General features: G+C 41.8%; 2 protein-coding genes across 2 annotated transcripts; one reads left to right on the top strand and one right to left on the bottom strand.

Annotated features, from left to right (window-relative positions):
• Positions 1-5,048: 5,048 nt before the first annotated feature.
• On the top strand, positions 5,049-11,574 carry LOC137285760 (mitochondrial ubiquitin ligase activator of nfkb 1-like). The gene is made up of 3 exons (XM_067817758.1): positions 5,049-5,393; positions 8,202-8,395; positions 8,609-11,574. The coding sequence occupies exons 1-3, from the start codon at positions 5,277-5,279 to the stop codon at positions 9,324-9,326; spliced, it is 1,029 nt and encodes a 342-aa protein (XP_067673859.1). The 5' UTR covers positions 5,049-5,276; the 3' UTR covers positions 9,327-11,574.
• On the bottom strand, positions 11,081-14,187 carry LOC137277903 (uncharacterized). The gene is made up of 2 exons (XM_067809902.1): positions 13,668-14,187; positions 11,081-11,160 (listed from the first exon to the last, which is right to left on the bottom strand). Exons 1-2 carry the CDS (start codon positions 14,185-14,187, stop codon positions 11,081-11,083), a joined length of 600 nt encoding a protein of 199 aa, XP_067666003.1.
• Between the last annotated feature and the right edge of the window lie 697 nt (positions 14,188-14,884).

Here is a 14,884-nt window from a genome sequence, read left to right as displayed (position 1 = left end):
TCTCTAACACACAAGAAGTAGGCATCTCCAACACACAAGAAGTAGGCATCTCTAAAACACAAGAAGTAGGCATCTCTAACACACAAGTAGTAGGCATATCTAACACACAAGAAGTAGACATCTGTAACAGACACGAAGTAGGCATATCTAACACACAAGAAGTACACATCTACAACATACAAGAAGTAGACATCTCTAACACACAAGGAGTAGGCATCTCTAACACACAAGAAGTAGACATCTCTGACACACACGAAGCAGGCATCTCTAACACACAAGAAGCAGGCATCTCTAACACACAAGAAGCAGGCATCTCTAAGGCACAAGAAGCAGACATCTCTAAGACACAAGAAGCAGGCATCTCTAACATACAAGAAGCAGACATCTCTAACACACAAGAGGTAGGCATCTCATAGACACAAGAAGTAGGCATCTCTAACACACACGAAGTAGGCATCTCTAACCTACAAGAAGCAGGCATCTCTAACGCAGAAGAAGAAGACATCTCTAACACACAAGGAGTAGACATCTCTAACACACAAGAAGCAGGCATCTCTAACACACAAGAAGCAGACATCTCTAACACACAATGAGTAGGCATATCTAACACACAAGAAGTAGACATCTCTAACACACAAGAAGTAGGCATATCTAACACACAAGAAGCAGAGATCTGTAACATACACGAAGCAGGCATCTCTAACATACAAGAAGTAGACATCTCTAAGTTACAAGAAGTAGGCATATCTAACACACAAGAAGTAGACATCTCTGACACACACGAAGTAGGCATTTCTAACATACAAGAAACAGGCATATCTAACACACAAGAAGTAGACATCTCTATCATACAAGTAGTAGGCATCTCTAACACACAAGTAGTAGGCATATCCAACACACAAGAAGTAGACATCTCTAACAGACAAGTAGGCATCTCTAACACACAAGAAGTAGACATCTCTAACACACAAGTAGTAGGCATATCTAACACAGAAGAAGTAGACATCTGTAACACACACGAAGTAGGCATCTCTAACACACAAGAAGTAGGCATCTCTAAGACACAAGAAGTAGGCATCTCTAACACACAAGAAGTAGGCATATCTAACACACAAGAAGTAGACATCTCTAACATACAAGAAGTAGGCATCCCCAACATATAAGAAGTAGGCATCTCTAACATACAAGAAGTAGGCATGTCCAACATACAAGAAGTAGACATCTCTAACAGACAAGTAGGCATCTCTAACACACACGAAGTAGGCATATCCAACACACAAGAAGTAGACATCTCTAACAGACAAGTAGGCATCTCTAACACACACGAAGTAGGCATCTCTAACACACAAGAAGTAGACATCTCAAACATACAAAAAGTAGACATCTCTAACACACAAGAAGCAGGCATCTCTAACATACACGAAGTAGGTATCTCTAAGACACAAGAAGTAGGCATCTCTAACACACAAGAAGTAGGCATCTCTAAGACACAAGAAGTAGGCATATCTAACACACAAGAAGTAGGCATCTCTAACACATCTAACAGATAAGAAGTAGGCGTCTCTAACACACAAGAAGTAGGCATCTCTAACACACAAGTAGTAGGCATATCTAACACACAAGAAGTAGGCTTCTGTAACACACACGAAGTAGGCATCTCTAGCAGACAAGTAGGCATATCTAACAAACAAGAAGTAGACATCTCTAACACACAATGAGTAGGCATATCTAACACACAAGAAGTAGACATCTGTAACACACACGAAGTAGGCATATCTAACACACAAGAAGTAGGCATCTCTGACATACAAGAAGTAGGCATCTCTAACACACAAGAAGTAGGCATCTCTAACACACAAGAAGTAGGCATCTCTAACATACAAGAAGTAGGCATCTCTAACATACAAGAAGTAGGCATATCTAACATAGAAGAAGTAGACATCTCTAACACAGAAGAAGTAGGCATCTCTAACATACACGAAGTAGGCATCTCTAAGACACAAGAAGTAGGCATCTCTAACACACAAGTAGTAGGCATCTCTAACACACAAGAAGTAGGCATATCTAACACACAAGAAGGAGACATCTCTAACAGACAAGTAGGCATATCTAACACACAAGAAGTAGACATCTCTAACACACAAGTAGAAGGCATATCCAACACACAAGAAGTAGACATCTGTAACACACACGAAGTAGGCATCTCTAACACACAAGAAGTAGGCATCTCTAAGACACAAGAAGTAGGCATCTCTAACACACAAGAAGTAGGCATCTCTAACACACACGAAGTAGGCATCTCTAACACACAAGAAGCAGACATCTCTAACATACAAGAAGTAGGCATCTCCAACATACCAGAAGTAGGCATCTCTAACATACAAGAAGTAGGCATATCCAACATACAAGAAGTAGACATCTCTAACACACAAGAAGTAGCCATCTCTAACATACACGAAGTAGCCATCTCTAAGACACAAGAAGTAGGCATCTCTAACACACAAGAAGTAGGCATCTCTAACACACAAGAAGTAGGCATATCTAACACACAAGAAGTAGACATCTCTAACACATCTAACAGATAAGAAGTAGGCGTCTCTAACACACAAGAAGTAGGCATATCTAACACACAAGAAGTAGGCATCTCTAACACATCTAACAGATAAGAAGTAGGCGTCTCTAACACACAAGAAGTAGGCATCTCTAACACACAAGTAGTAGGCATATCTAACACACAAGAAGTAGGCATCTGTAGCACACACGAAGTAGGCATCTCTAACAGACAAGTAGGCATATCTAACAAACAAGAAGTAGACATCTCCAACACACAATGAGTAGGCATATCTAACACACAAGAAGTAGACATCTCTAACACACACGAAGTAGGCATCTCTAACACACAAGAAGTAGGCATCTCTAACACACAAGAAGTAGGCATCTCTAACACACAAGTAGTAGGCATATCTAACACACAAGAAGTGGACATCTGCAACACACACGAAGTAGGCATATCTAACACACAAGAAGTAGACATCTGTAACACACACGAAGTAGGCATATCTAACACACAAGAAGTAGGCATATCTAACACACAAGAAGTAGACATCTCTAAGACACAAGGAGTAGGCATCTCTAACACACAAGAAGTAGACATCTCTAACACACACGAAGCAGGCATCTCCAACACACAAGAAGCAGGCATCTCTAACACACAAGAAGCAGGCATCTCTAAGGCACAAGAAGCAGACATCTCTAAGACACAAGAAGCAGGCATCTCTAACATACAAGAAGCAGACATCTCCAACACACAAGAAGTAGGCATCTCTAAGACACAAGAAGTAGGCATCTCTAACACACACGAAGTAGGCATCTCTAACCTACAAGAAGCAGGCATCTCTAACGCACAAGAAGAAGACATCTCTAACGCACAAGAAGTAGACATCTCTAACGCACAAGAAGAAGACATCTCTAACATACAAGTAGTAGGCATGTCTAACACACAAGAAGTAGACATCTGTAACACACACGAAGTAGGCATATCTAACATACAAAAAGTCGGCATATCTAACACACAAGAAGTAGAGATCTGTAACATACACGAAGTAGGCATCTCTAACACACAAGAAGTAGACATCTCTAACACACAAGGAGTAGGCATATCTAACACACAAGAAGCAGACATCTGTAACATACAAGAAGTAGGCATCTCTAACACACAAGAAGTAGGCATATCTAACACACAAGAAGTAGAGATCTGTAACATACACGAAGTAGGCATCTCTAACACACAAGAAGTAGGCATCTCTAACACACAAGAAGTAGACATCTCTAACACACAAGAAGCAGGCATCTCTAACACACAAGAAGTAGACATCTCTAACACACAATGAGTAGGCATATCTAACACACAAGAAGTAGACATCTCTAACACACAAGGAGTAGGCATATCTAACACACAAGAAGCAGAGATCTGTAACATACACGAAGCAGGCATGTCTAACATACAAGAAGTAGATATCTCTGACACACACGAAGTAGGCATCTCTAACATACAAGAAACAGGCATATCTAACACACAAGAAGTAGACATCTCTAAGACACAGAAGTAGGCATATCTAACACACAAGAATTAGACATCTCTAACACACAAGAAGTATAGGCATCTCTAACATACAAGAAGTAGACATCTCTAAGACACAAGAAGTAGGCATATCTAACACACAAGAAGTAGACATCTCTAACACTCACGAAGCAGGCATCTCTAACACACACGAAGTAGTCATCTCTAACATACAAGTAGTAGGCATATCTAACACACAAGAAGTAGGCATCTCTAACACTCACGAAGCAGGCATCTCTAACACACAAGAAGTAGGCATCTCTAACGCACAAGAAGTAGACATCTCTAACATACAAGTAGTAGGCATCTCTAACATACAAGAAGTAGGTATCTCTAACACACAAGAAGGAGGCATATCTAACACACAAGAAGTAGACATCTCTAACATGTAAGAAGTAGGCATCTCTAACACACAAGAAGTAGACATCTCTAACACACAAGAAACGGGCATCTCTAACATACAGTAAGCAGACATCTGTGGAACACAGAGCGGATAAAGTGAATATTTGATCATATATCAACTCCTGAATGATGATCACATATACTTGCTGTTATTACTATCATTATTAATTAGTGATAAAATATATAATAAAACATATTAAACATGTACTAGTTTGGATATATTCTTATCTGAATTTCATCTATGGCCCTTTTGACTTAAATGTCTGGTATTTATATATATGTCAACTGAGTCCGGGATTGAAGTCAGAAGTGAGGTAGATGTCAGACGGTCCCTGCTGTAGTGAAATCCAGGGATATATAGAAGTGAGGTAGATGTCAGACGGTCCCTGCTGTAGTGAAATCCAGGGATATATAGAAGTGAGGTAGATGTCAGACTGTCCCTGCTGTAGTGAAATCCAGGGATATATAGAAGTGACACAATCAAGACGTAAATCTTTGTTGTGCCCAATCGTACCCACAGCACCGTGTTGGCGCTGCCCCGGCCTTTGAAAGGGTGTACGAGACTGTAAGGTCCCTGTAAAGTCTACGCTTCTTGAGGCGCAGGGGATGAGTTGGTCATTTTGCATTTTGACAAATCCGTGTTGTACTTCATTCTGGCCGTTTTGGGTTTGGCTGTTATGTTCTGTTGACACACTGCTGGTTTGAGTTCGTCCAAACGTTACTTCCGGGCCGGCTGATGGTGTAAACAGATATCATGACTTTGGACATTTCCGAGAAAATAGCGGCCTTCACCCTTGGGGTGACAGGACTGCTGACCACTCTGTTCTATAGACTGTACTCTAGCCGTGAACGAACTGCTGACAGAGTTCGGGTAAGAAGCAGCGGCTCTGCCACCAGGGTGACGTTTTCAACGTGCCAGACTAGAGTAGGAGTTGAAACGAAAGTAACTGATTAGAGAGATACACATTCCAACTTGGACTAAATACGTACCCATGTTAACAGACAAGGGCTCCTTTCACGACACAACCTTTTCTGCGGTTAATCTCAACTCCCATTGTATTGTTATATTAGTGAGTTACGATCACCTTTGTGGAAGAACTCTTGGGCTCCTTTCACAAGGCAGCCTCTACTACGGTCAACCATAGAAAAGGTTACTTGGTGAAAGGCGCCCCTGGACATCCAACTGCAGAAGTCTACAACCTCGATACTTGACTTAGCCATAACTGTATATAGAATTGTGAAGTTATCAGGTCTATTTTACCATGGATTCCGATTAGCGTGACATTTAATCAACACGTTTGTGAAAAAAGAAATTATTTAGCTGGTTAATATTTACCAAAGGAGAGAAGTCCATTGTATCATTGTAAACAGTCTAAGTTGTATGATTCTAACTAAAAGTGCTTTATGGTTCAACTTCTTTATTATACAAGGTCACAACGTATTGAGACAGATTCTAGTCTCTTCTTCTGGTGAGGTGAGGATAAAACTAAAGGGTTGTAGTATATATACACATAACAATAGACCCATAACAATGGGTAACAAGATATACAGGTTTATATTAATTGATGTACAGGCTTCGATTGATTGATGTGCAGGCTTCAACTTATGTACAGGCTTCAACTGATTGGTGTGCAGGCTTGTGTTGATTAGGTTAACGAGTTACAGGTAAAGATGTTTGGATAAAGATTAGTCACTGAGGATAAGGTGGTTCCATGCATTGGGTAAGTAAACACCTCCGTCTCTGTTGATTGAGGGCTTGTTCCGCTTGATTGCAATGGCTTCTAGGAGCTTCCGTTTTTTTAAGTCATTGGCGTTCCTAACTAATGTCCTGGTGTTGTCCCAAACAATCTTGTGATTGGGGTTGTGCATGATGTGTTCACATACAACAGACTTCTGATCCAAATTTTGAACTGATGTTTTGTGTTCTTTTAACCTGATAGTCAGTGGTCGACCAGTTTCACCAATATATGTCTCTTTACAACTGCATTGGATCTGGTAGATGCATCCTGCTGGATTGTTGCATTTAGGTGTTGTTGGCCCGCGTCCATTAGCTGATAGTAGCGTTTTCAGGTTGGTGTCGCTACAGAAGGTGACGTCTATTCCTGTTGTTTTCTTGATGAGACGGCTGATGCGATGACTTATCTGGCCATGGTATGGTATGTTAATTCTGATGGGAGAAGGTTCTGGTTTAGTTGACTTGGGAGTTTCTTTCAGGGTCTTGGTGATGGTGTTGCTGACTAGATGGGGTGGGTACTCGTTAAGGTCTTGGAAGGTTGATTTCAGCTGTTTTAATTCGCTGTGGAGGCTGTCAGGACTGCAGACTGCTTTTGCTCTTCGTGCCAGGGTAGCTACTATGCCTGTCTTGATCTGGGGATGATGGGTGGACTGGTGATGAATGTACTGATCCGTATGTGCTGGTTTACGGTAAACACTGGTGGCTATGGATTGTTGACGTCGGTGGAGAAGAACGTCCAGGAAGGGAAGCTGTTGGTGTGTCTCTTCTTCCATTGTAAACTGAATTCTTGGGTGTTGGGAATTCAAGTGTTGCAGCAGGGCCTCTGGATCTTGGTTGTCGTCGATGAGGGCAAGGACATCATCTACTTTGCGGAACCAGTGCTTTGGGGTGAATGGTGCAGTTTTCAGGGCAGTTTCTTCAAAGGCAATCGTTGTGACCTTGTATAATAAAGAAGTTGAACCATAAAGCACTTTTAGTTTGATTCCTCCAACTTCTAAATGCCTTTGAAACAACTTGTATGATTCTCTCGAGGGTAATACGGTCTGATGTGTTCCTTTTTCTAGCAGCGTCACCCGAGCTGGCACCGCTTGCCAGTCAAACTCATCTTTACACTCCTTACAGTTACAGCACCGCTTGCCAGTCAAACTCATCTTTACACTCCTTACAGTTACAGCACCGCTTGCCAGTCAAACTCATCTTTACACTCCTTACACTTACAGCACCACTTGTCAGGCAAACTCCCCCTTACAATCCTTACAGTTATGACACTACTTTCCAGTCAAAACACCCCTTCACAATCCTTACTGTTAAGGCACTGCTTGCCAGTCACACTCCCCTTTACTGTCCTTACAGTTAAGGCACCACTTGCCAGTCAAACACCCCTTTATAATCCTTACAGTTAAGGCCCCAATTGCTTATCAAACACCCCTTCACACATACTTACAGTTGTAGTCCCACTAGCCAAAAAACATCCCTTCACAATCCTTACTGTTAAGGCATCAGTTGCCAGTTAGACACCCCTTCACAATCCTTACTGTTAAGGCACCAGGTGCCAGTTAGACACCCCTTCACAATCCTTACTGTTAAGGCACCAGGTGCCAGTTAGACACCCCTTCACAATCCTTACTGTTAAGGCACCAGGTGCCAGTTAGACACCCCTTCACAATCCTTACTGTTAAGGCACCAGGTGCCAGTTAGACACCCCTTCACAATCCTTACTGTTAAGGCACCAGTTACCAGTTAGACACTCCTTCACAATTCTTACTGTTAAGGCACTTGATGCTAATACAGCTGATTAACCACCACTTGCCTATCAAACACCCGTTCATGATCCTCAGAGTTTATTCTTCTCTTGACCACTTGTTATGGTTGACCAACACTTAACGTCCTGTCTGTGCTTGACCATCCTCTCTTAATGATTATGGATGATATTCCTCTGTTCAGAACGCCCGGAGTGTTCCCCTGAAGGAGCTGCATGATGTTTTGCGTGAGAATGACAACCGACTACCGTATGCAACTGTGGAAGGCATAGTAGTGCCGTACTACCAGGAGCTGCGGAGTAGCCACTGTGACATGAAGGGCGTCATCCAGCACATACAGAAAGTAGAGCACAAGTCTAAAAGGGTGCAGGGATATTGGTGAGAACTTCAGTGTCGTGTAGATATTGGTGAGACCTTCTGTGTTGTGCAGATATAAGTAAGAATTACAGTGTTGTGTATAGATGTTGGAGAGAACTTCAGTGTTGTGCAGAGATATTGGTGAGAGGTTTATGGTTAGGGTTGAGATACTTTTGAAGAATGGCCTGTATGCTGTTCAGTATTCTCACTGTACATGATGTTCCTATTTTGCAGGTCGGATGCCAAGAAAATCATGCAGGACACACTGGAAGCTGTTCCCTTTAAGTTGGTGGAGCCACCAAAGGGAAAACAGGAAGTGTACGTGAATGAGGCTCTCAGCGCTGACCTCCTTCAAGATGAACTCACAGTCACTTTTGACCATTTTGAGCCAGGCAAATCATCTCTGCTGCAAAGTGGCATTGACCGAATCTTTGGTGAGGTGTCAAAGGGTATTCAGGACACAGAGAAGATGTTGCTGGTTGGCACAAACCTGAGGGGCATCGGCGAAGTTTGTCTGGAGGATGGGAAGGCCATGATTGGACCACCAAGTGATGGCTCCAGGTTTATACTAACCAAATTAAGTAAAGCGACAGTAGTCCGCAAGTTTGAATCCCAGGCGTACGTTTACAAGTGTTTGACTGTTGTGTTGGGAGCAGTCAGTTCTGGACTGTTGTTTTACATCTTGTGGAAGTTTTACAGAAGGTGGAAAGACATACGTCAACAGCAGGCTGAGTTTGCCCAGATCCGAGCGACTAATGAACTCAATGACTCTGATAACTCAAACTCAGATCAGCAGTGTGTGGTGTGTCTGGCCAGGAGGAGGAGCATCATCATCATGGACTGCAGGCATGTGTGTGTGTGTTCACACTGTGCGCAGCGACTCCCATCACCGAAGAAGTGTCCTGTGTGCAGATGCTACGTTAAACAGTTTCTTCCCTTGTATAATGCATAAACAGAAACTATTTACCCACCCTGACACACTGACATGATACTCCAGTGTGATGACAGTCAGATGCATATAATACATAGATACTGCAGTGTTCAGTATTCATGAATTCCCCCGACAAACCAGATCAAGCGTTAAACACTTCATTGTTTCAGCGCTCAATTACTGCAGTAGACCCCAGGCATTTGAGGTCATTCTTCCTTTTGTGACACTTGAATCAAGTGTAGAATGCTCATGGAGAGCAGTGTCTGATATTTGCATATGTGTAGTTATTTGTTCCTTGTGTTGATTGGTCATTTAAAGACATATGATGTCAGGGTGCTCAGTGTGTTCAGTGAGGAAGAGTCTCTTAAGTTTGCTCTTTAGAACAGCATGCCTTGATTATGTCAGAACAAGCCAACACCACAAAGCAGATGATATGAACATGTGGTCGCAGTTTGATATGGTGTGTGGGTGCAGTGTGATATGAACATGTGGTCACAGTGTGATGTGGTGTGTGGTTGCAGTATGATATGAACATGTGGTCACAGTTTGATATGACATGTGGTTGCAGTGTGATACGAACGTATGGTCATTGTATGACACAGACGTGTGTTTGCAGTATCATACGAACATGTGGTCATTGTATGATACAGACGTGTGTTTGCAGTATCATACGAACATGTGGTCATTGTATGATACAGACGTGTGTTTGCAGTATCATACGAACATGTGGTCATTGTATGATACAGACGTGTGTTTGCAGTATCATACGAACATGTGGTCATTGTATGATACAGACGTGTGTTTGCAGTATCATACGAACATGTGGTCATTGTATGATACAGACGTGTGTTTGCAGTATCATACGAACATGTGGTCATTGTAAGATACAGACGTGTGTTTGCAGTATCATACGAACATGTGGTCATTGTATGATACAGACGTGTGTTTGCAGTATCATACGAACATGTGGTCATTGTATGATACAGATGTGTGTTTGCTGTATCATACGAACATGTGGTCATTGTATGATACAGACGTGTGTTTGCAGTATCATACGAACATGTGGTCATTGTATGATACAGATGTGTGTTTGCAGTATCATACGAACATGTGGTCATTGTAAGATACAGACGTGTGTTTGCAGTATCATACGAACATGTGGTCATTGTATGATACAGACGTGTGTTTGCAGTATCATACGAACATGTGGTCATTGTATGATACAGACGTGTGCTTGCAGTATCATACGAACATGATGCAGGATGAATTCACAGTATGATGCAAATGTATGGTTGCAGTATGATATGGACATGTTGCAGTATGATATGTATGGTTGCAGTATGATGTGGACATGTTGCAGGATGATATGGACATGTGATTGCAGTATGACACAGACATGTTACAGGATGATATGGACATGTTACAGGATGATATGGACATGTTGCAGGATGATATGGACATGTTGCAGGATGATATGGACATGTTGCAGGATGATATGGACATGTTGCAGGATGATATGGACATGTGATTGCAGTATGATACATATCATGATTGTCACAAGAATAGTTGTAATGAAAACTCTGAAGATGTATCAGCTGGGTGACATGTTGTTTGAGTTGTATTCTACTTCTGCCTTGAGATGTGTATATCAGAATCATTATATGAAACACAATAAACAGGAAATATGTACCATTCTTCCCAATAGGAGCTATGAAGGCATGTTTGTATGTTATATTTTATTAAAACCATACAATATTTTCAACACTCTACAGCCATCATTCCCAGTGCCCTGCTCTCACCTTAGGCAAGTGGGTTTCTTCAAAATTGCCTGTGTTCACCCAGCAGAAATGGGTACCTGAAAGGATAAGGTCACATGACTAGAACTTTCTAGCACCTAAGAGGCGATTTGGGTTATCCAGGGTAATAATCTGCTGTGCTATTCATTGTTAGTGCCATGGAGTTTGGCGGTATATAAATGGGTACATTATTATAACTGTATTCATAACTCCCTCACACCCTCAACCCCCAGCCCCAGAATGTAGGAATTGTTCAAGTTTGGTGAAGCGTTTTGTTCTTTCAGGGCATTGAGTAAACCCTGCTTTGTTAATGTTTTGAATTAAAGTGATTGTTAATAATGTTACGATGTATGTGTTCGTCCAGCATGGAGAGTACATGATACCACCATGCTGGAGGAACTGACTTTGTGATAGTCATCTGCCTGTGCAGGTGCTTTGTACTCATTAAAAGAGTTGACCTATTGTTCATTGTCCAGTTGTTGTTGTTCAGTCTGTTAAAGTGTGGTGTGTTGTTTAAGTTAGCAATATTTTGATAAACATATTCTGCTTATTCCAACTTCTCAGTGTCACTTAAAGAAGACATTTAGAGTCACAGCTCAGCTGAAAATGTGATGTTCGGAGATTTTCTCATTTATTTCTGAAATGGTCAGACTGAGAACTTTCTTCATGACATGACATCATAATTTCTCATGATTGTTCGATTAAAGAACTGAAAAGAAAAATGCTGTTAGTATATCATATCCTCAAAACCAAAGTCTGTGTAAGTTTTGACTCTTCGGTGTAATACCAAGAGATTTCCAAAGGTAATCCACCATTTATTTATGGGAAAACTGAACTAGCATAGAAGGAGAGTGTAATCTATATTCCAAAGAGTCTGTGTGTGTCAACACATATGGCATCAAAGACAGCACAGAGTTGTCTCCTTTAACACACCAGGAACCTATGATTTTGTGTTCTAATCCAGACGTTGTCGGTTTCAATAAAATGATAAACATCAGAAACTTGGAAAACCTCTAACTCTCCTCCCCAAGAAACTAACACACCATTATATAACGAGAATATTCTGTCAGTTGACATTAAACCTGACTCGTTCACACCCTCACAATATCCTGGTGCTAAGAGACAGTTCTGGTTACTATATCTTCGACCACCTCTGTTGTGTAGTTAATAGAGCATCTGCCTCCAGACTGGAGGCTTGCTGGTTTCGTCTCTGACCGGATCATAACAAAAGACATTAAAATATGGTACTTGGTCCCAGTCTGGCACTTGGCATCAATGGGCACAACAGGGACTGGTCGGCTGAGAGTCAGTATGTGTCTGAATGGGGTGTTCATTCTCAGCTGCAGCATGATATCTCTGTGAGGTAGCACTATAAAACCAGCTGAAGTCTGGTCCAGTACAAGCAGCCTCACATACACACACATGCACATTGTCATATGAGTGTTGTATTCTGTGCAACCTTAAACCCCTTTTCGCCTTGCCTACCATGGCTTCAACAGTGACGACATGTAATAAATATGTTATTATATATAGACTCTGGTTTCAACTTCCAGCTTGCAGTACATTGTGATGTGAAGAATCCCCAGTAAACTTGTTGATGTAGTCAGATTGTCAGATACCTATGTGAACTGATACATGTGAAGCCTGAAAAAACAGAAACATGTTACATTCTGATTCAACCACACTTCTTTCCACTATATCTGTTGTGACAGTAAACTATATATTACTGGCTTATTTTAATTACTACTGTTGGCAACTATTTTTTGTTTCTCTCTATTTTGTACACTAACTATGTAATTATTGTTTAAACTAAAAGTGCTTTATGGTTCAACTTCTTTATTATACAAGGTCACAACGTTTCGAGACAGGTTCTAGTCTCTTCTTCAGGTGAAGTGAGGGTAAAACTAAAGGGTTGCAGTATATATACATATAACAGTAGACTGATAACAATGGGTAACAAGATATACAGGTTTCTATTAATTGATGTACAGGCTTCAATTGATAGATGTACAGGCTTCAAATTATGTACAGGCTTCTACTGATTGGTGTGCAGGCTTGTGTTGATTAGGTTAACGAGTTACAGGTAAAGATGTTTGGATAAAGATTAGTCACTGAGGATAAGGTGGTTCCATGCATTGGGTAAGTAAACACCTCCGTCTCTGTTGATTGAGGGATTGTTCCGCTTGATTGCAATGGCTTCTAGGATCTTCCGTTTTTTTTAAGTCATTGGCGTTCCTAACTAATGTCCTGGTGTTGTCCCAAACAATCTTGTGATTGGGGTTGTGCATGATGTGTTCACATACAGCAGACTTCTGATCCAAATTTTGAACTGATGTTTTGTGTTCTTTTAACCTGATAGCCAGTGGTCGACCAGTTTCACCAATATATGTCTCTTTACAACTGCATTGGATCTGGTAGATGCATCCTGCTGGGTTGTTGCATTTAGGTGTTGTTGGCCCGCGTCCATTAGCTGATAATAGCGTTTTCAGGTTGGTGTCGCTACGGAAGATGACGTCTATTCCTGTTGTTTTCTTGATGAGACGGCTGATGCGATGACTTATCTGGCCATGGTATGGTATGTTAATTCTGATGGGGGAAGGTTCTGGTTTAGTTGACTTGGGAGTTTCTTTCAGGGTCTTGGTGGTGGTGTTGCTGACTAGATGGGGCGGGTACTCGTTAAGGTCTTGGAAGGTTGATTTCAGCTGTTTTAATTCGCTGTGGAGGCTGTCTGGGCTGCAGACTGCTTTTGCTCTTCGTGCCAGGGTAGCTACTATGCCTGTCTTGATCTGGGGATGATGGGTGGACTGGTGATGAATGTACTGATCCGTATGTGCTGGTTTACGGTAAACACTGGTGGCTATGGATTGTTGACGTCGGTGGAGAAGAACGTCCAGGAAGGGAAGCTGTTGGTGTGTCTCTTCTTCCATTGTAAACTGAATTCTTGGGTGTTGGGAATTCAAGTGTTGCAGAAGGGCCTCTGGATCTTGGTTGTCGTCCAGAAGAGCTAGGACATCATCTACTTTGCGGAACCAATGCTTTGGGGCGAATGGTGCAGTTTTCAGGGCAGTTTCTTCAAAGGCAATCATGTATATTTCAGTCAGTAGTGGTGATAGAGGGGATCCCATTGCCAATCCATGGATCTGTTGGTAGAGCTGGCCATTCTAATTGAAATATGAAGTGTCGAAGCATTTACTTACGAGATCGACGATGCTTTGGGCTGTGAGTTTGGTGTCTAGGTCTGGTAGAGATGTTTCCAGTCTAGTAGATAGGATGTGAATGGCTTCTTTGATGGGCATATTGGTAAATAGGTTTACCGTAAACCAACACATACGGATCAATATATTCATCACCAGTCCAACCATCATCCCCAGATCAAGACAGGCATAGTAGCTACCCTGGCACGAAGAGCAAAAGCGGTCTGCAGCCCAGACAGCCTCCACAGCGAATTAAAACAGCTGAAATCAACCTTCCAAGACCTTAACGAGTACCCACCCCATCTAGTCAGCAACACCACCACCAAGACCCTGAAAGAAACTCCCAAGTCAACTAAACCAGAACCTTCTCCCATCAGAATTAACATACCATACCATGGCCAGATAAGTCATCGCATCAGCCGTCTCATCAAGAAAACAACAGGAATAGACGTCACCTTCCGTAGCGACACCAACCTGAAAACGCTACTATCAGCTAATGGACGCGGGCCAACAACACCTAAATGCAACAACCCAGCAGGATGCATCTACCAGATCCAATGCAGTTGTAAAGAGACATATATTGGTGAAA

This window comes from Haliotis asinina, chromosome 1, assembly GCF_037392515.1.
Source record: "Haliotis asinina isolate JCU_RB_2024 chromosome 1, JCU_Hal_asi_v2, whole genome shotgun sequence".
NCBI lineage: Eukaryota > Metazoa > Mollusca > Gastropoda > Lepetellida > Haliotidae > Haliotis > Haliotis asinina.
Note: the sequence above shows the minus strand (reverse complement) of the source record. Positions and strands in the feature narration are given on the sequence as shown.